The 19,763-nt window shown below is 37.0% G+C and overlaps 1 protein-coding gene across 3 annotated transcripts in view; it reads right to left on the reverse strand.

The window, feature by feature from the left end:
• The window catches only part of DARS1 (aspartyl-tRNA synthetase 1), an 81,007-nt gene that overhangs the window by 15,266 nt on the left and 45,978 nt on the right, over positions 1 to 19,763 (reverse strand). For all 3 annotated transcript variants that reach the window (XM_003909169.3, XM_017947872.3, XM_021923560.2), the window contains 4 exons: positions 12,702 to 12,782; positions 11,555 to 11,614; positions 2,808 to 2,919; positions 1,514 to 1,648 (listed from right to left, as the gene is read on the reverse strand). In XM_003909169.3, coding sequence (XP_003909218.1) covers positions 1,514 to 1,648; positions 2,808 to 2,919; positions 11,555 to 11,614; positions 12,702 to 12,782 — 388 coding nt within the window. The remainder of the gene's footprint in view (positions 1 to 1,513; positions 1,649 to 2,807; positions 2,920 to 11,554; positions 11,615 to 12,701; positions 12,783 to 19,763) is intronic.

The following is a 19,763-nucleotide window of genomic DNA, read 5'->3' on the forward strand; positions in this document are numbered from 1 at the left end:
AAAAAAACCCTAAAACCTTTATGCTTTCATAAGTTAATCCTAACCTATATTTCTCACTTCTTAATACTAACTTGTCTTATTTTGTTTTCTTGTGTAGTTCTTGCTCTTTACTTACTCTGCTTCCCGTCTAGAACGCCATCTCTGTTGTCTACATATCCTACTCTGTCCTTAAAGCACATCTCAGTTTGAATTTTCATTTATGGTGACTCTAGCACACTCTGTTTTCTCTCTTTTTATACTTACTATTTATACTACATAATTAACACCCATTTGCTGACTGTATAGGACAATCTGATTATTCGTTGTGAAAATTATTTGATTATTCCCTATGACTGTGATACATATGCATGTCTTACTCAGTCTTGGGGGCAGGCTACAATGTTGATTCCCTTATCACTCAAAGCATGGTCGGGAAATGAGCAGCATCAACACTACCCAGGAACTTGTGAGAACTGCAGAATCTCAGGCCTCTCCCCAGATCTACTGATCAGAATCTGTATTTTAACAAGATCTCCAGGTAATCTGTGTGCATATTAACATTTGAGAAGTGCTGGCTGGTTCTTCTTTTATGTACATGGTACCTAGCACAAGGTTATATAAGCAGCAGGTGTTTAACAAATAACTAGTTAATAAATTCAGAAAATTAAGACCCTTAATGATCTTGCTAGTTTCTCTATTAGCAGGTATTTAATTTTTATTAAGCTATCAAAAAAGATATATAAAATAACTTGGTAAGTTTTAAAGAATAAAGTAAAACTGCTTTTCACTTATAATTAGCTCCAAAAAAGAAACTGCCATATGATTATGTGCCTGTGCTTGACTTTTAGCAAACATTTCTTAAAAACCGTATTAATATAATTTATTAAATATATGATATTTGTTAGTAGTTTCTAATGGACATCAGCACATTACCAATAGTAAGGACAATACAAACAAAATAGTGAAACAGAACAGCTCTGGAATAAAATTGATAGCAAATTAGACAGAGGTACACTGTAAACTTACAAGAGTAAGAAGTTACAAAGGACAAAAACATATATTACTTTGGCCACTGCAACTACCTGCTCTTTACTGCTGATGGGGAGCTGAAAAGAGTCCAAATGGGAGCTAATTCTGTTCTAACTGCATGTAGGTATATTAAAATATATACTTAGGTATATTTCAGATGGTGTATATTTTCAAAAAAATGCATTTTTATAATGATATATTCTCAAGATAAAAATTTTCTTCAGCATTCCTCTGTAAGAATACATAATGCTTACAACTGTATTCACATGGAACGATACTCAACTGTTTAAAGTACTATTGACCATATTATTATTATTTTTTTTGGAAAATGTCTACCCAAATATATTATCATCTCTACCTCAAAGTCTAACATTTGTGTAGTCAGCAGATAAAATAATTTAAGTTTTCAAAGTGTCTGTACATTATATAAGTAAAATATATTTCTAACATTGTAACTACTGCACAATTAATGAACTTGGATAAAACATAACTGCCAAAATCTTACCTGGTCCAATACAGAAAACCTTCTCAAAATCAGCACAAATGCACATTTGCTTATATAGCTGTGGGGACTGAGCCAGGTATGCATTATTTTTAAAATATGACACAGTAAAAACATTGGCTCCTCCTTCACTGGCAGCTGAAATGTAAACATTTATATTTACATTATTATAATCAATTGTAAGCTTATCAATGCAAACTTCTAGTTAAAAAGTTTATACTCAGGTAGTTCACTTTAAGAAAAACTGGAAAATGAAGAATTGTGGCTAAATCATAGTCTATGTAGTCTTCTACTATGTGATTCTAAATAGTTTATATTTAAACCAGATTTACTTCTTTGGCTATGCTTTTACTTCACTTCTGTGGATATATATGCTCCCTTTCTGCATCAATTTCAAAACTATTAAAGCCCCTTTGGAGCTGTAAAAAAATTTTTTTTTAAATGAAAAAAGTTATTCTTCATCATCTTTCCCTTTTAAAAACAATTTCCCCAGCAGCTGGAATAATCATTTTTCTAATTATTAAGAATACAATGTTCAATTTTGAATTTGTAACAAAATGCCATTTGTAACACACTTTCTCGTGTTAAACAAATCTAAAAAGGGTAAAATGATTAAGACAAGATTCTCATACAAGAATAAGAATTAGCCAAGCGCAGTGGCTGACATCTGTAATCCCAGCACTCTGGGAGGCCGAGACGAACGACCTCAGGTTGGGAGTTCGAGACCAGCCTGACCAACATGGAGAAACCCTGTCTCTACTAAAAATACAAAATTAGCAGGGCGTGGTGGCACATGGCTGTAATCCCAGCTACTCGGGAAGCTGAGGCAGGAGAGTCGCTTGAACCTGGGAGGTTGCGGTGAGCCGAATTCACAACACTGCACTCCAGCCTGGGCAACAAGAGCGAAACTCTGTCTCAAAAAAATTTTCCCATCATTAGTATTTACTGATTTTACAATGTAGTTTATACAAAACAAAACTGCAATACTAATTTCAAAAGAAATCTATATAATGAAGTAGTTCCTGGTGTAACTTCTGTAACAAGAATCTTGCTTTGTGTGTTAATGCCTCACTTTACAATCATTATCACAAAATGACTCTTGGAATAAGAAAATGTACTTATTAATGTTGGTGATATATGATTGTTGCTATGTAAGATGGTCTTCAAAATAGTAGTCTCATGGCAATAAACCTTAATGGACACTCAGATTCTCAAGTTAAAAATTTTATTAATATAAAGCAACTCTGGGGCTAGCAAATTTATTTTTAAAAATTAAAAGAAATATTTTGCAGCTTACCTGAAATAATTTTAGGAGTTTGGATTTCCACAAAACCTTTGTTAATTAAAGTTTCTCGGAAGAGATGGCAGATGCCAGACTGGAGTCGGAAGACTGCCTGACTAGTTGATGTCTAGAAGACAGTAATAAAATCTAATTAAATCGACACACTTAATTACTAAGCACTAACTCTGTGGGCTAGGCACTGTGGAAACCTAACAATTCTTGCTTTTTTTTTTTTTTTTTTACGGAGTCTCACTGTCACCCAGGCTGACGTGCAGTGGTGCGATCTCAGCTCACTGCAAGCTCCGCCTCCCGGGCTCACGCCATTCTCCTGCCTCAGCCTCCCGAGTAGCTGGGACTACAGGCGTCCACTACCACGCCCAGCTAATCTTTTGTATTTTTAGTAGAGACGGGGTTTCACCATGTTAGCCAGGATGGTCTCGATCTCCTGACCTTGTGATTCGCCCGCCTCGGCCTCCCAAAGTGCTGGGATTACAGGCGTGAATCACCGCACCCGGCCACAATTCTTGCTTTCAACGTTTTTAAATTCTAATAATTGGGGATAGGACAAAACGACACAAATAAATACAAGGTAAAAAGACATGCTGGAATATAATGACTATATATGATCATATAAAGGTATTTCACCAGAAATGCTTAGTGAGCAGATGTTTTAATTTGTAGGAATTCCATAAAAAAAAAATTTTCTTAACAATTAGTGAAACAACTTACTTGTGAATGGTCTTACTGCTTTTTTTAAAGGCCGCCCATAAAGTGAGACATAGCAATGTTTGTGCAGCATATTAATGTTCTAAGTAAGATTTTGGTATTTGACAATAAATGAATAAAAACCATGTATTTTTATTTTAACCATTACAACAATACAATTGCAGATACTTGTGTATTTGTTCAATTAGATTAAGAAATTAAAAAGAAAAAAAATACAATAAAAGGAGATGGCATCCCATGACACTGACTTCCAATGTGGTACATAAAACAATAGTAGTACTCCAACTGTCCAGCACAGTCACCTGTTTCTATTTTCTCTCTTTCCCTCCTTTCTTTCTCAGTTTCTCTGGTCCTTCTAATTTACTTTTAGCCTCAATCAGTTGTGATGGTGACCAGAAAGCTCTAGAGGTAATTATCTCTACTTTAACGTTTGTCCACTTCTCTGGTCAAAAGAAGTGGCTTCTTATCTTTAGGTCTTGGCTTACTGTATTTTTTAAAAATAGCTATCCCATGGCTAGATAGGTGTTTAGTAAAACATGTGACCTCAAACCACTAAGTTAGCTGTGAATAACTGAGTTAGGTGAAGAAGCTGTCTTCTTAGTCTCATTACAAGAATTTCAATTACTTCTCCCATACCAAAGGGCTCACCCCTTCTGCCTTTACACAGTAGTACCCTGTGAAAACACTGTTAATGATGGAATGATTACATTTCTTTCACTCTAAAGAATAATTTTGAAATAACCTTGAATTTCTGCAGATCAGATAAAAACATTCATGTAAAGTGGTCATATTTAAGTAACATTATTTTATAACTTACATTCAAAGTTACAAATCAGTTTCTCATAAAACAATGAAAACCATTTAAAAGGTCTTTATGATTTATTAGATTATTTACTTATTCATTTTCAAGATGTCTACATTTAAACTATAGAAAAATACTTGCGTTTTTTTCCACATTATGTGGTTTAGTGAAACATTTGGTTCATCCAATCAAAACAAATGGCATAATCTTCTGCTTTCAAAAACCTAGTGACCTATTTAGCAAAAAGCTGCTTCACTGTTACTGACAAATGTACAGAGATGTATTTCACTTCAGAATATATTAAGAGGGTCACTGAACACATTTTATTGCTGTTTGCCTCTTAGCTAGTTCAACTAAACTTGGCTCACTGCAACCTCTGCCTCCTGGTTTCAAGCGATTCTCCTGCGTCAGCCTCCCAAGTAGCTAGGATTATAGGTGCCCGTCAACATGCCAAGCTGATTTTTGTATTTTTAGTAAAGACTGGGTTTCACCATGTTGGCCAGGTTGGTCTTGAACCCCTGACCTCAGGCGATCTGCCCGGCCTCCCAAAGTGCTGGGATTACAGGTGTGAGCCACGACGCCTGGCCTAAACTCACTTCAACATCTTGCTAAGTGGAAATTCAACTTATGAACTGGTTGTCATAGATTATTTAATATGAATAGAAATTTCACCAATTATGGTTTTTAAAAAACTGTACTTCTTCACTTCCTGATTGTATAAACAAGTATGTTAATGTGTAAATTAACATACTTGTTAATTTACAAGTATGTTAGTATGGATCTGTCATATATAAGAAAAATAATTTTTTTCTCATTAGTTTCTTCAAGGCACTTGCTAATTGCTAGGAACACAGGCACCTATTTGATTAGTGAATAGTTATTCACATGACATTTCTAATACATACTAATTTCCACCTAGCATTTACATACTGGAGAATATTTTCTAGCAGATTCTAGCTTTTAAATGGTTTAATTTGAAAACCACCACTCAAAGCAGAGGTGGATGGGAAAAGAATTAAACAAAAAGGAATTACTAAATATAAGATGTTCTTTAAAAGTAAATAACAAGGAAGAAAAATATTTCAAAATAAATCTTCAACTTATGTATCTTACTAGCAAGAATACCCATTACTGCAAAGAGAATCACACTGTGAGAGCAAATTCAGACTAGCTATCTCTGCTGGTTGGAACAAGACAAAGAAGTAAGATTAGTATCCTGTAAACTCTCTAACTTTGCTCAGAGGAAAATACTGTCCTCAGGCCCAGGTTGGTCAGTTAATTTAGCAGAGGAAAAGTACTAAGCAGACTGCATCAGAGTCTGAGAAACTTTTTGTACGTACTCCTGGGTCGTCTTTCTACATTTATTCCTCCTTCAAAAAGCATTATCACAACATGAGAGAACAACACAACATAGTTAAAATAAGAAATGGTAACAGTATTTTTTCTTTTCCTGGTCAAAACAAGACACTTTGGGAAGAACACATCTAAAGAGAAACAAAATCAATTTTTTATAGACTCATTTTCAAGCTCTTTCCCTATTACATATTGATTACTACAACTGACTTCTATATAAGAATTTGGTGGTTAAGGTAAAAATCAACAATGACCCAACTTATCAGTAAGATTACAGAGTGTATGTAACAAAATAAAAGTATGTTTAATAGGGTAATTATGTATTAACTCTATCTCAAATTAAATGCTTCTAAAATATAGTACATAAAGTGAAAGCAACATATGTTAATTTCACTGCAAATATATAACAACCTTATTTTCAATTGACAAAGAATGTACAAATATCTGATATATTTAATTTATCATTACTATACTTACCCTTACCTTAAGATACATAAATGAACAGGAAAAAGGCTTTATCATTTAAGTTATAAACCATACTAATAATATTAGTTTCCTTAATGTTTAAATCTAAAAATTGTTTTGGGTCAAACAAATAATGATACCATAATATGTGAAAAAATAATACTTCCTCCTCACTCATTAAACAAATATTTATTATATGCTCCTGGCACTGGGCTAGGTGTTAGATGATAACGGTGATTACAGAGGGCATGAGGTAGAAGATAAACTAAACAGAAAGCAGAAAACTAATTTTTCTACACTTAAAAAAAATTACTTTTAGAAAAACAAAATGAAAAACCCAGTCCTTGAACTTTAGTTCTAAAAAAGCCTGACATTCCTTACATTAAAATAGTTATTTTAAAATTCTATAGCGAACTTCCCAAAAGTATGGTTATTAAAATTAAAACACTGCTATTCTGTATTATGCAAAAGATCTGAAATAACGGGAAAAAATATTCTGCATTTATAGAATTCCTTTCCCTGAGGTCCTCATAGCACTAGAAAGCAAAATTATATCTTTTGTGGAGAAGAGAGGCAGGTATATGGAGAGAAGTAAGGGTGTTGGGAGAAAGAATTCCAATAGAAGACAAAAATGCAAACAAACCCAAACTTCATAAAGCAATCTTCAATAGTATTTAGCTCCTTACAATTCTCACAACAAATTACTTCCATGCTGTATGAGACTTGTAGCTTTTAAAAATACCTATTTAAGTTATCAACTAAACTATACCCACTACATCTTTTGCTTTTAATGGCTGCAGAGAATCCCTGTTTATGGTTTATCAGGTTACAGAGACACTACCGTGAAGTTGGACTAGGGGTCAGGAGAGATAGTAGAAAAGACAGTGGGAAAGACATTTCTAAACTGGTATCTGATTTAATTCCAAAGAGAACTATTATTTTTAAAAATCAGATTTATGTAGACCCTTTTTTTTTTTTTTTTTTTTGAGATGGAGGCTTACTCTATTGCCCAGCCTGGAGTGCAGTAGCGTGATTTCAGCTAACTGCAACCTCTGCCTCCTGGGTTCAAGTGATTCTCCTGCCTCAGCTTCCTGACTAGCTGGGACTACAAGCACTGCCTGGCTAATTTTTTGTATTTTTAGTAGAGATGGGGTTTCACCATGTTGGCCAGGCTGGTCTTGAACTCCTGACCTCAAGCGATCCACCCGCCTCAGCCTCCCAAAGTGCTGGGATTACAGGCATGCGCCACTGTGCCTGGCCTGATTTATGCAGAATTTCTTTTTCCTTCTTTTCTTTTTTTGAGACGGAATTTCTTTCTTGTCACCCAGGCTGGAGTGCAATGGTGTGATCTTGGATCACGGCAACCTCTGCCTCCCCTGTTCAAGCGATTCTCCTGCCTCAGCCTCCTGAGTAGCTGGGATTACAGGTGTGTGCCACCACGCCCGGCTAATTTTTGTATTTTAAGCAGAAATGGGGTTTCACCATGTTGGCCAGGCTAGTCTTGAATTCCTGACCTCAAGTGATCCACTGCGCTGGCCAGAATTATGTAGAATTTCTACTCAAACAAAAGTAATCTCTGTGAGAAAGAATCCGAACTGTCTGCAATTGTTATTATATTACTGTAACAGGGGAATTCCAGTTGTATGTGTTCAGGTTAACTCTGTGTCAAGACATTCCAACACATATCCATTCATTCTAATGTATGACAAAAACGCTAGCCAATCAAGTATGTATGTCCTATGGAGGGACCCTGTGATACACAGCAGTGCTGAGCACCCTTAAAATATTTTTCTAATTGATGTATTGGTCTTGAGGTCAACAGTTACGACATCCCTGAGGATACCTCCCTTGCCTATTTCAGACTATCCAGATCTACTTTCAAAGAACTCCTATAGCTGTGGTGATCAAACACCTATCATTTCCATGGCAGCCCCGAGTTCCCAATTTTCTGTCCACTGCTGACACAAACCAGCATTTCTTAAACTTGTCTTTTGTCTTCTACTATCATTTCTGTCTACTGGGTATCTCTCATACTAGTACTTAATATTTTCCTTTAATTCAGGTTTTAAAACTCAACTAATTCCAAGCAATAATATCCATGAAAACATGGTTTTATTTGCTGGTTATATTGTATAGCTATTAAAATAAAAAATGTTCATCTGTTTAACACCCAGAAATCACTGTGTACCTCCGGTGGTAAAGCTACCATACTTGGGAAAACACTGCAAAACCACTGAAATGTCATATAAGTTTCAATATATTGGCATCAAAACTATATTGCCAAGATAATCTCTTATATTACAAAAGTAAAAAACTTCTCTTAAAGAGTTGAGATTTTAATTTTTAGTTTGGAAAATATGTATTGAAAATAATGAGCTAGGCGATGTGTTAGAAGATGGGCTCTTGATATTATCTAATTTTTCTTTGTTTCAGCGTTTTGTGGCTTTGTTAACAGAAAGTTTCAGGGAGATATGGCAAACAGGCTTATTTCCAATCAGTTAGCGGAGGCTGCCCTGAGTGCTGTGTGGCTACTTTAAGCTCATCAAGAATAATATGTATGTGGTATGTTGTGACTGATTGAGGGCATTTGCCATGAATGTAATTCTTTCTCTTGGACAGACTGTTAACCCCTTAACTCATGTACTTGCCTTGACTTAAGGGATTAACAGTCTGTCCAAGAGAAAAGAATGGTGAAGACAAAGGTGACCAATTTCAAAACAAAAATATGTAATTGATAAGATGAAACCACACCCTAATAGCAGATACTTTTCATTCATTAACCCACAGGGTCAAAGTAGGGTTCATTGGTGAACAATAAAATATATGCTCAGATAGCTATTTCTTAATCCCTGCATGCCAAAATATACCTAAACATTCAGGAAAAAAATGTTACAGAATTACATAGTAGAAGCTATTTGATAGTGTGATTTCAGAGGTAGCACTGAGGATAATGTAGTGTATTAGCAAACGAAGGGAACTTTAGGAAAGCCATAGGGTCTCAAGGGTTAGGTTGCCCATGAGTCCTGAATTGTCTATTCCCTTGGCATGTGAAACCGAGTAGCAAAAAAGAGCTGATGATTCACCTTTAAAGATGGCTCAGTTTCTATGCTTACCTGGCAACCCAAGAGAGGGCATCCCTATTAAGGAGACCTCACACTACTAGTCTTATCTCCCCAACAAAATGATGTGTTCTTTGAAGGTGACCAATATATATTCCACAGGATAAGAAACCTGTAATATGAACATAATAAATATTCTGTAGACTAGCTATAGTACAGGGGGTCTAGATAAAGAAACAGACTGTAATTTTGAACCAACTAAAGTAATCCATTCATATTTGGGAAAAGAACTTAAACAATGATTCTCAAGAGGCAAGACTAACATTTACTCCTAGGACAACCTTCACCTGTACCTAAGAGTGAGGTGAAATAAAGGGAACAATTCTGATCTAAAGGGAACTCTCTTGAATAGGTTCCCAGAAAACCTTCCTAACAACCTGCTAACCTATGAGGACGAAGCTAATTTGCCGTGCCAATCCGGAGTATGAGCTATGTGAGTGCTAGGCATGAAAAGGGTGCCAAAGACATTTTAATTCACTTTTCTAGGAATGAAAATTGCTTTAACCTTCTTGGGGGCTGGAAAGTGAAGTAGTTTTAATCAGGGCACCTGCCTGGAAAGTTCAGAGAGAAAACAATTCATCTATGAGAAAAAAGTTAGGCTACACTAGAACCTAAAGGAGGATATATCTCGGAACATTCGTATTAGAGAAGAAGAATGGCAATTTTGCCTTTTATTTCCAAATTCTTTAACCCTTGACTTTGCTGAGAGTCTATGGAAAGAACTAGTTGGGGACTAAATTAGATAGTAGTTTATTTTTTATTTGTTGAGACAGGATCTTACTCTGTTGCCCAGGCTGGAGTGCAGTGGTACAAACACAGCTCACTGCAGACTCAACCTCCTGGGCTCAAGCAATCCTCTTGCTTCAGCCACCTGAGTAGCTGGGACCATGGATGCATGCCAACACACTTGGCTAATTTTTAATTTTTTTGAGGAGACGGGGGTCTCGCCATGTTGCCCAGGCTGGTTTCAAACTCCTGCGCTCAAGCATTCTTCCCACCTCAGGCTCCCAAATTGTTGGGATTACAGGTGTGAGCCACTGCAGCCAACCAAGACAGTAGTTTAGAAGGAATCTAAGGTGTTTAAAACCTTAAAGTGACTAATGTACACAATGTCTCCCAAAATGTAAAGTCAAAGTAAGAGTTAAACATGTGAATGCTTGCAAGGGCCAAATAACATGAATGAATGAAATGAATGATATTTGCTGGCTGGTGCAGGGCAAAGCAAAAGACAGTGTAAGAAACCTGTATATGTCCCATCTAGCATGCTAGCTCATGTGCCAGATTCTCCTCTTTTTAAGAAGTGTCATCCAGATTTTAATGTGAAAACGCATTTTTTCAATGGTGGCAATGAATTTAAACAAAACAAAACAACCCCAAACCCAAAAACTCCTCAGGCCAACTTCTAGAGGCACAAACCAATAATAACTTGTGTGAACAACTAGCAAGGACAAATAAATACAGAATGATGTCTCACTCCTGTGGCCAACATACATGAAAAACCTGAGGTTTCCAGGTAGTATCAAGAGGACTTTGGATGACTGCTTGCTTTTTCTATACAAATTAAAATGGAAAAGGTAAAAGACAAAAGGCAAATAATTAGGAATAACATGAGTAAATAATAAGGGTAGACTCACATGATGGTAGAAGAGCCAAGAAGAACTCTTAAGGTGACAAAAAATTTGAGCTTCAGGTAGAATATTTAAGTAAAAAAGGAAGATGTGGTCAAAATATTAAGAAAGAAAGATGCAATGGTTTACTACAATAATGATGAAACCACTAAACTCTCTTTCACTTGCAACCAAACCAGAAAGGGAAACAGGAGACCCATGAGACTACTGCATAAACCACTAGGGCCAACTGCTTGTATATTTTTAATTTGGTGCTCCAATCAAACTCAAAGGATTGAAGCATTAATTACTCATCTCCACCTGGTCGATCTAAAATGTGCATGTAATTTTTTTCATAACTTTGTAGTGATATTAATGGTTATGTTTCTACTTCCTGAATAACTTGTCTAAAAAAGATACCACCTGGAAGCAAGATCATTTACTGGCTTCAAATTCATCTGTCATTTTAAAACAAAGCAAGTCAATATCCTGTTAACTAGTATTTAACTGTTCCTGTTGCCTGCAGTTCTTTTTAGGGGAAGGTCAGTCAGAAAAGTAAATTGTTTCCTGTATTATCATACTTACAGTCAGGCAAATACCATTAGCTTTATAAGCCTGAGACAGGTATGGTATCCCTGCCCCTCTCGATTGCGGCCTAATTGCTTCACTTAATAAATAAATTAGGCATACCCTAAGATCAATGACTCTGTTGTCTAATCTTGTATCCTGGTTAACAGTAGCTCTTCCTTCCTAAAAAAAGGAGAAAAGAAAAAAACAAATTTTACTTATATTTTGAAGAGCACAAAAAATACTTTTAGAAGTCATATTTACTTTTAATTGAGCAGGATGTTTGTATGTTAATACTATGCCCAAAAATCTCAGGGATCTCAAATAATGGTAGAAACACAAAGTGCGGCCAGAGAGAAGTTAACATTAAAAGAGAGATGGAAAGAAGACAAAGAATTAACAGATATTAATGGTTTCTTTCCCTCCTCCACCCCTCAAAGCCTTGCCTCATTATTGGGATATAAGAAAAATTCACCACCCGCTTCTTCATTGATTCCTGGATTTAACCTGCTAGCCCAAGGGTGAAGGAACAGATAAAAACTGACAGAGTAGTGGTTCTCAAAATGTGGTCTGGGGAGCAGTGAAGGTGCCTGAGACTTTCCGGGAGTTGAAGAAGTCAAACTTACTTTTTCATAATAATACTTTTTCTTTCTCACCCTTCATGAGTACACTGAGCAGTTTTCTAAAGATTCTATGATGTGTATTCATCACAACAGAATGAATGCAGAGGCAATATGAGAATCTAGTTGTTGTCTATTAAGCCAAAAATTACAAAGAACTGTGGTTATATAAACAGAATGTCATCTGAAGGATGAGGTAGCTGAGTGGTTAAGGCAATGGACTGCTAAATACAATGTCACTCTAATAATAATTATTTTTTGCTTTGGACAACTGTAATTTTTTCATAAAATGTTATTAGCTTCATGATTTGCATAATACTACATATGCCAACATGCATGCAATGTATATATAATTTTTAATAAATAAATATTTAAAAATGTGTTTTAATTCGCAATACTATAAATATTGATATATATACACCAATAAAAACAAAAGCTTGTAGGGTTCTTAATTATTTTTAACAATGTAAAAGGCATCTTGATACCAAAAGGTTTGAGAATTGCTGATTTTAAGAGTAAATTTAAATAACAATGGAGCTCAAAATCACTTCACAGGCACCCTTAGTACAAAAGTAGGGCATCGGGTTTTCAATGTTTTGCAAACTAAATATACAGAGGAAGCATAATATTTCATAAGTATAATTTTTTACCTCTTCTCCTTCCGCCTCAGGCCGAACAGCATCATCCAGCTGCAGGGGCAGGCGGGGTTCAGCCAAACTGATCACATAAATCTGAAAGTGAGAGATTGCCAAAAATAGTAGAAAGCACACAAAATCTGCATCCTTTGCTTAAAAAACAATCTACAGTTGACTTAAGCATGAAGCAATGTTTGCATACATCTTTAATTGAAACTACTTGCTGAAATCAAACAAGATGATACAGGTTTTTTCACCTAGATGATTTGTTTAAAATGAGGATAATATTTTTTGCCTACCTCTATGGTTGTTAGAACAGTCAAATAAGATAACATATATAAAAATTATTTGTAAATTCTAAGATGTCTACCAATGTAATAAGTAACGACTGGGGTGTAGGCACTGGCTTACGGTCTAGCTATGTCAAAAAAGCTATGGTTAGGGGTTGGTGCTGTGGCTCACACCTGCAATCCCAGCACTTAGGAAGGCTGTGGTGGGTTGATCACTTGAGCCCAGGAGTTCGAGACCAGGCTGAGCAACATGGTGAAACCCCGTCTCTGCAAAAAATACAAAAATTAGTCAGGCATGGTAGCACGTGCCTAAAATCCCAGCTACTTGGGTGGCTGCAGCAGAAGGATCACTTGAACCTGGGAGGCAGAGGTTGCAGTGAGCCAAGATTGTACCACACTCCAGTCTGGATGATGATAGAGTGAGACCCTGTCTCAAAAAAACAGAAACAAAAACAAACATAAACACAAAAAAGCTATTTTCAGGGAAATCACTTAATCTCAGAGTTTCAATTAAAATAAAGCCTGCTATAAGAATCAAACAGAATAGGCCAGGCGCGGTGGCTCACACCTGTAATCCCAGCACTTTGGGAGGCTGAGGCGGGTGGATCATGAGGTCAGGAGTTCGAGATCAGCCTGACCAACATGGTGAAACCCTGTATCTGCTAAAAATACAAAAATTAGCAGGCTGGTGGCGCACGCCTGTAATCCCAGTTACTCAGGAGCCTGAAACAGGAGAATCGCTTGAACCCGAGAGCAGAAGGGTTGTGATGAGCTGAGATCATGCCATTGCACTCCAGCCTGGGCAAAATAAGCGACACTTCATCTCAGAAAACAAACAAACAAAAATCAAACAGAATAATAAATGCGAAAACACTTCAGTCATGTGAAGGAGCAATTAACATATGCCTTGTTGTTGTTATTATTATTAGTTTTGAGATGGAGTACCACTCTGTCACCCAGGCTGGGGTGCAATGGTGTGGTCTTGGCTTACTGCAACCTCTGTCTCCCAGGTTCAAGTGATTCTCCCACCTCAGCCTCTCGAATAGCTGGGACTACAGGCACGTGCCACCACACAGGCTAATTTTTGTATTTTTAGTACAGACGGTGTTTCACTATGTTGGCCAGGCTGGTCTCGAACTCCTGACCTCAGGTGATCCGCCCACCTTGGCCTCCCAAAGTGCTGGGATTACAGGCATGAGCCATCACGCCTGGCCGCCTTGTTATCATTAACAGCATTTGGCCAGTGCCACTGCCACTGCCACTACTAGGACCAAATTCAGTCCAGCTCTGCTACACTTCTTTTCTCATTCTTTCTCCTTTCAAGTCCCCTTCATTGCTCTCTCTCATGTTACATATGTTACATATATCTCATTTCCTGCCAGTCTCCTGGTTAGGAAATACCCTAGAGTTTGTTCCTTTATGTTGTCAAAATTCCTCAATATCACTCGCACTAATTTCACATTTTAGTGATAAAAAGCAACTGGATCATAAAGACCGAGCTAGAGTCTTTTGCTCTTTGTTTTTCTGGCTACCTTTAAAAAGCCTATTACCGTATTAGTTAACCCAAACTATGTCTCGAAAACCTGCTAAAGCACAAACAGGAAAAATGCCTTATTTAGTTACTTCAGGAAAGGGAATTATACTCTTCTAGTTGGCAGATCAATATTGGCATTCAGCTGAGATACCCCAAGAAATAGTGTAGGAAACTTTAGTATTCCTTATCATAAAATAGAATTATCTGTCACCACTCCCCTCCCTAAACCCAAATTCTAGGATTCCCTTTGACAAGTTAACAGAAACTTGATCTCCAATCCAAATTGGAGAACTGAAGAGCTGCTACTTCTACTTTTATAACTAGTGGGAATTCATCATCCTCTTTACTATACCATGAGTACTCTGACCCCAGAGTCTTCACATAGTGCTTGGCACAAAGTACCTATCAACAGTAATTGCTGGCTGAATAAATAAATAAGTGATAAAGCAAAGTCATTACTTATATAACATTCTACTTAGTATGTAATACTTCGTTCTTTGTGAAATACTTTATAATTATTTTTATTATGGCAAAATTTGTAAGCTCTTTAGGCTTACAATTTATTAATATTTATTGTACACATCTAGATAATATTAAAACTACATTTGCTTCTAGTAGAAAAATAGAAGTACATATACACACACACACACACACTTTTTTTTTTTTTTTTTTTTGAGACAGGGTCTTGCTCTGTCACCCAGGCTAGAGTGCAGTGGTGTGATCATAGCTCACTGTAACCTCCAACTCCTGGACTCAAGTGATCCTCCCACCCTGGCCTCCCAAAGCACTGGGATTACAGATATGAGCCACCACATCCGGCTAAATTTTCTTTATTCAAGTACTGAAAACGATGTGTTACTTAGAAGATGTGGAAGTTACCTTTCTTGTTCAGCATAAATGGGTTTATTCATTTATCTTTATTCTTACTCTTTGGTCACTTTGTCTTTACTAGGTTACAAACTTCCCGGTGGGGTTGGTTCAAGATGAGACTTACACAAAGACAATAAAGTCATTTGTCAAATTAGGTCAGTAAAAACTACAAGGTTTTCTAAGTCTTGAAGAGTTCCAGGACAATCAATTCCAGTTAAATACAATATTACTCTTAAATTAATAAGTACATATGGGCCTATCTCTGAATCTGTCTGCCTGTTGGTCTGACTGACTCTTACATATGCTCATGCAGTAGTCTTTAAGTACTACTGTACATGGATCAGGGCGAGAAGAGGCCATGCTGTCTTAAAGACTACTCCTTAAGAGAAATTTAGTGATGCATATTGTAAATACAATCTAGACCTAAATCTGAGCACTGTAGGTTCAAACTGGCAGGGTTATTTCAATAGTGTGAATTCACTTATGATTTTTTTGTTGTTGTTGTTGAGATGGGGTCTCACTCAGTCAGGCAGTTTGGAGTGCAGTGGTGCGATCTTGGCTCACTGCAACCTCTGTCTCCTGGGTTCAAGCAATTCTCTTGCCTCAGCCTCCTGAGTAGCTGGATTGCATGCACCTGCCTCCACGCCTGGCTAATTTTTGTATTTTTAGTAGAAACAAGGTTTCACCATGTTGATCAGGCTGGTCTTGAACTCCTGACCTCAAGTGACACTTATCATATTTTAAGTCAATGATAATGAGATCTTTCAGTTTTTAATCCTGAGAAAAAAAACAGATCAGGGATAAGTCTTGTGAAAAACAAACAAACAAACAAAAAAACCAGAAGCTACTGTTGGAATATAAGACCAATAAGGTATTATTTATTTTGACTTCTCTATGCTGTAAAAATATCAGAAAAATAATTGTAAGATATAAGATTAAGAATTAGTTAATTAATCATCCTTTAAAAGTATATCATTAGTTGATGCAGTTTCTTCCTAGCATCGATGGTCTTTACAATTTGGCATGTTTTTGCAGTGGCTGGTACTGGTTGTTCCTTTCCATGTTTAGTGCTTCCTTCAGGAGCTCTTGTAAGGCAGGCCTGGTGGTGACAAAATCTCTCAGCATTTGTCTGTCTATAAAGGATTTTATTTCTCCTTTACTTATGAAGCTCAGTTTGGCTGGATATGATATTCTGGGTTGAAAATTCTTTTCTTTAAGAATGTTGAATATTGGCCCCACACTCTCTTCTGCTTGTAGAGTTTCTGCCGAGAGATCCACTGTTAGTCTGATGGGCTTCCCTTTATGGGTAACCTGACCTTTCTCTCTGGCTGCCCTTAACATTTTTTCCTTCATTTCAACCTTGATAAATCTGACAATTGTATGTCTTGGAGTTGCTCTTCTGGAGGAGTATCTTTGTGGCGTTCTCTGTATTTCCTGAATTTGAATGTTGGTCTGCCTGGCTAGGTTGGGGAAATTCTCCTGGATAACATCCTAAAGAGTGTTTTCCAACTTGGTTCCATTCTCCCCGTCACTTTCAGGTACACCAATCAGATGTAGATTTGGTCTTATCACATAGTCCCATATTTCTTGGAGGCTTTGTTCATTTCTTTTTACTCTTTTTTCTCTAAACTTCTTTTCTTGATTCTTATCATTCATTTGATCTTCAATCACTGATACCATTTCTTCCACTTGATTGAAAAGGCTACTGAAGCTTGTGCATGTGTCAAGTAGTTCTCATGCCATGGTTTTCAGCTCCATCAGGTCATTTAAGGTCTTCTCTACGCTGTTTATTCTAGTTAGTCATATGTCTAATCTTTTTTCAAGGTTTTTGGGTTTGGCTGGATGGGTTTGAACATCCTCCTTTAGCTTGGAGAAGTTTGTTATTACCAATCATCTGAAGCCTTCTTCTCTCAACTCGTCAAAGTCATTCTCTGTTCAGCTTTGTTCTGTTGCTGGCGAGGAGCTGCATTCCTTTGGAGGAGAAGAGGCGCTCTGATTTTTAGAATTTTCAGCTTTTCTGCACCAACTAACAAGCAAAATAACCAGCTAACATCATGACAGGATCAAATTCACACATATCAATATTAACCTTAAATGTAAATGGGCTAATTGCTCCAATTCAAAGACACAGACTGGCAAACTGGATAAAGAGTCAAGACTCATCAGTGTGCTATATTCAGGAGACCCATCTCATGTGCAGTGACGCGCACAGGCTAAAAATAAAGGGATGGAGGAAGATCTACCAAGCAAATGGAAAACAAAAAAAAGTAGGGGTTGCAATCCTAGTATCTGATAAAACAGACTTTATTTTATTTTATTGATTGATTGATTGATTGTGAGCCAGAGTCTAGCTCTGTCGCCCAGAGTGGAGTGCAGTGGCACAACCTCGGCTTACTGTAAGCTCAGTCTCTGGGGTTCACGCCATTCTCCTGCCTCAGCCTCCCAAGTAGCTGGGACTACAGGTGCTCGCCACCACGCCTGGCTAATTTTTTGTATTTTTTTTTTTAGTAGAGACGGGGTTTCAGTGTGTTTGCCAGGATGGTCTCGATCTCCTGACCTCGTGATCCACCCGCCTCAGCCTCCCAAAGTGCTGGGATTACAGGAGTGAGCCACTGCGCCAGGCCCGATAAAACAGACTTTAAACCAACAAAGATCAGAAGAGACAAAGAAGGCTATTACATAATGGTAAAGGGATCAGTTCAACAAGAAGAGCTAACTGTCTTAAATATATATGCACTCAATACAGGAGCACCCAGATTCATAAAGCAAGTCCTTAGAGACTTACAAAGAGACTTAGACTCCCACACAATAATAATGGGAGACTTTAACACCCCACTATCAACATTAGACAGATCAATGAGACAGAAAGTTAACAAGGATATCCAGGAATTGAACTCAGCTCTGTGCCAAGTGGACCTAATAGACATCTACAGAACTCTCCACCACAAATCAACAGAATATACATTCTTCTTAGCACCACATCGCATTTATTCCAAAATTGACTACATAGTTGGAAGTAAAGCATTCCTTAGCAAATGTAAAAGAACAGAAAGTATAACAAACTGTCTCTCAGACCACAGTGCAATCAAACTAGAACTCAGGATTAAGAAATTCACTCAAAACTGCACAACTACATGGAAACTGAACAACCTGCTCCTGAATGACTACTGGGTAAATAATGAAATGAAGGCAGAAATAAAGATGTTATTTGAAACCAATGAGAACAAAGACACAACATACCAGAATTTCTGGGACACATTTAAAGCAGTATGTAGAGGGCAATTTATTGCACTAAATGCCCACAAGAAAAAGCAGGAAAGATCTAAAATTGACACCCTAACATCACAATTAAAAGAACTAGAGAAGCAAGAGCAAACACATTCAAAAGCTAGCAGAAGGCAAGAAATAACTAAGATCAGAGGAGAACTGAAGGACATTGAGATACGAAAAAACTTAAAAAAAAAAAAAATCAATGAATCCAGGAGCTGGTTTTTTGAAAAGATAAACAAAATTGATAGACCGCTAGCAAGACTAATAAAGAAGAGAGAAGAATCAAATAGACGCAATAAAAAATGATCAAGGGGATATCACCACTGATCCCACAGAAATACAAACTACCATCAGAGAATACTATAAACACATCTATGCAAATAAACTAGAAAATCTAGAAGAAATGGATAAATTCCTGGAACATGCACACTCCTAAGACTAAACCAGGAAGAAGTTGAATCCCAGAATTGACCAATAACAGGCTCTGAAATTAAGGCAATAATTAACAGCCTACCAACCAAAAAAAGTCCAGGACCAGACGGATTCACAACTGAATTCTACCAGAGGTACAAAGAGGAGCTGTTACCATTCCTTCTGAAACTATTCCAGTCAACAGAAAAAGAAGGAATTCTCCCTAACTCATTTTGAGGCCAACATCATCCTGATACCAAAGCCTGGCAGAGACACAACAACAAAAAAAGAGAATTTTAGACCAATGTCCCTGATGAACATCGATGCAAAAATCCTCAATAAAATACTGGCAAACTGATTCCAGCAGCACATCAAAAAGCTTATCCACCACAATCAAGTTGACTTCATCTCTGGAATGCAAGGCTGGTTCAACATACGCAAATCAATAAACATAATCCATCACATAAACAGAACCAAAGACAAAAACCACAAGATGCAGAAAAGGTCTTTGACAAAATTCAGCAGCCCTTCATGCTAAAAACTCTAAATAAACCAGGTATAGATGAGACGTATCTCAAAATAATAAGAGCTATTTATGACATACTCACAGCCAATATCATACTGAATGGGCAAAAACTGGAAGCATTCCCTTTGAAAACTGGCACAAGACAGGGATGCCCTGTCTCACCATTCCTATTCAAC

The sequence above is a fragment of the Papio anubis genome, chromosome 10 (genome assembly GCF_008728515.1).
Source record: "Papio anubis isolate 15944 chromosome 10, Panubis1.0, whole genome shotgun sequence".
NCBI classification, from domain to species: domain Eukaryota; kingdom Metazoa; phylum Chordata; class Mammalia; order Primates; family Cercopithecidae; genus Papio; species Papio anubis.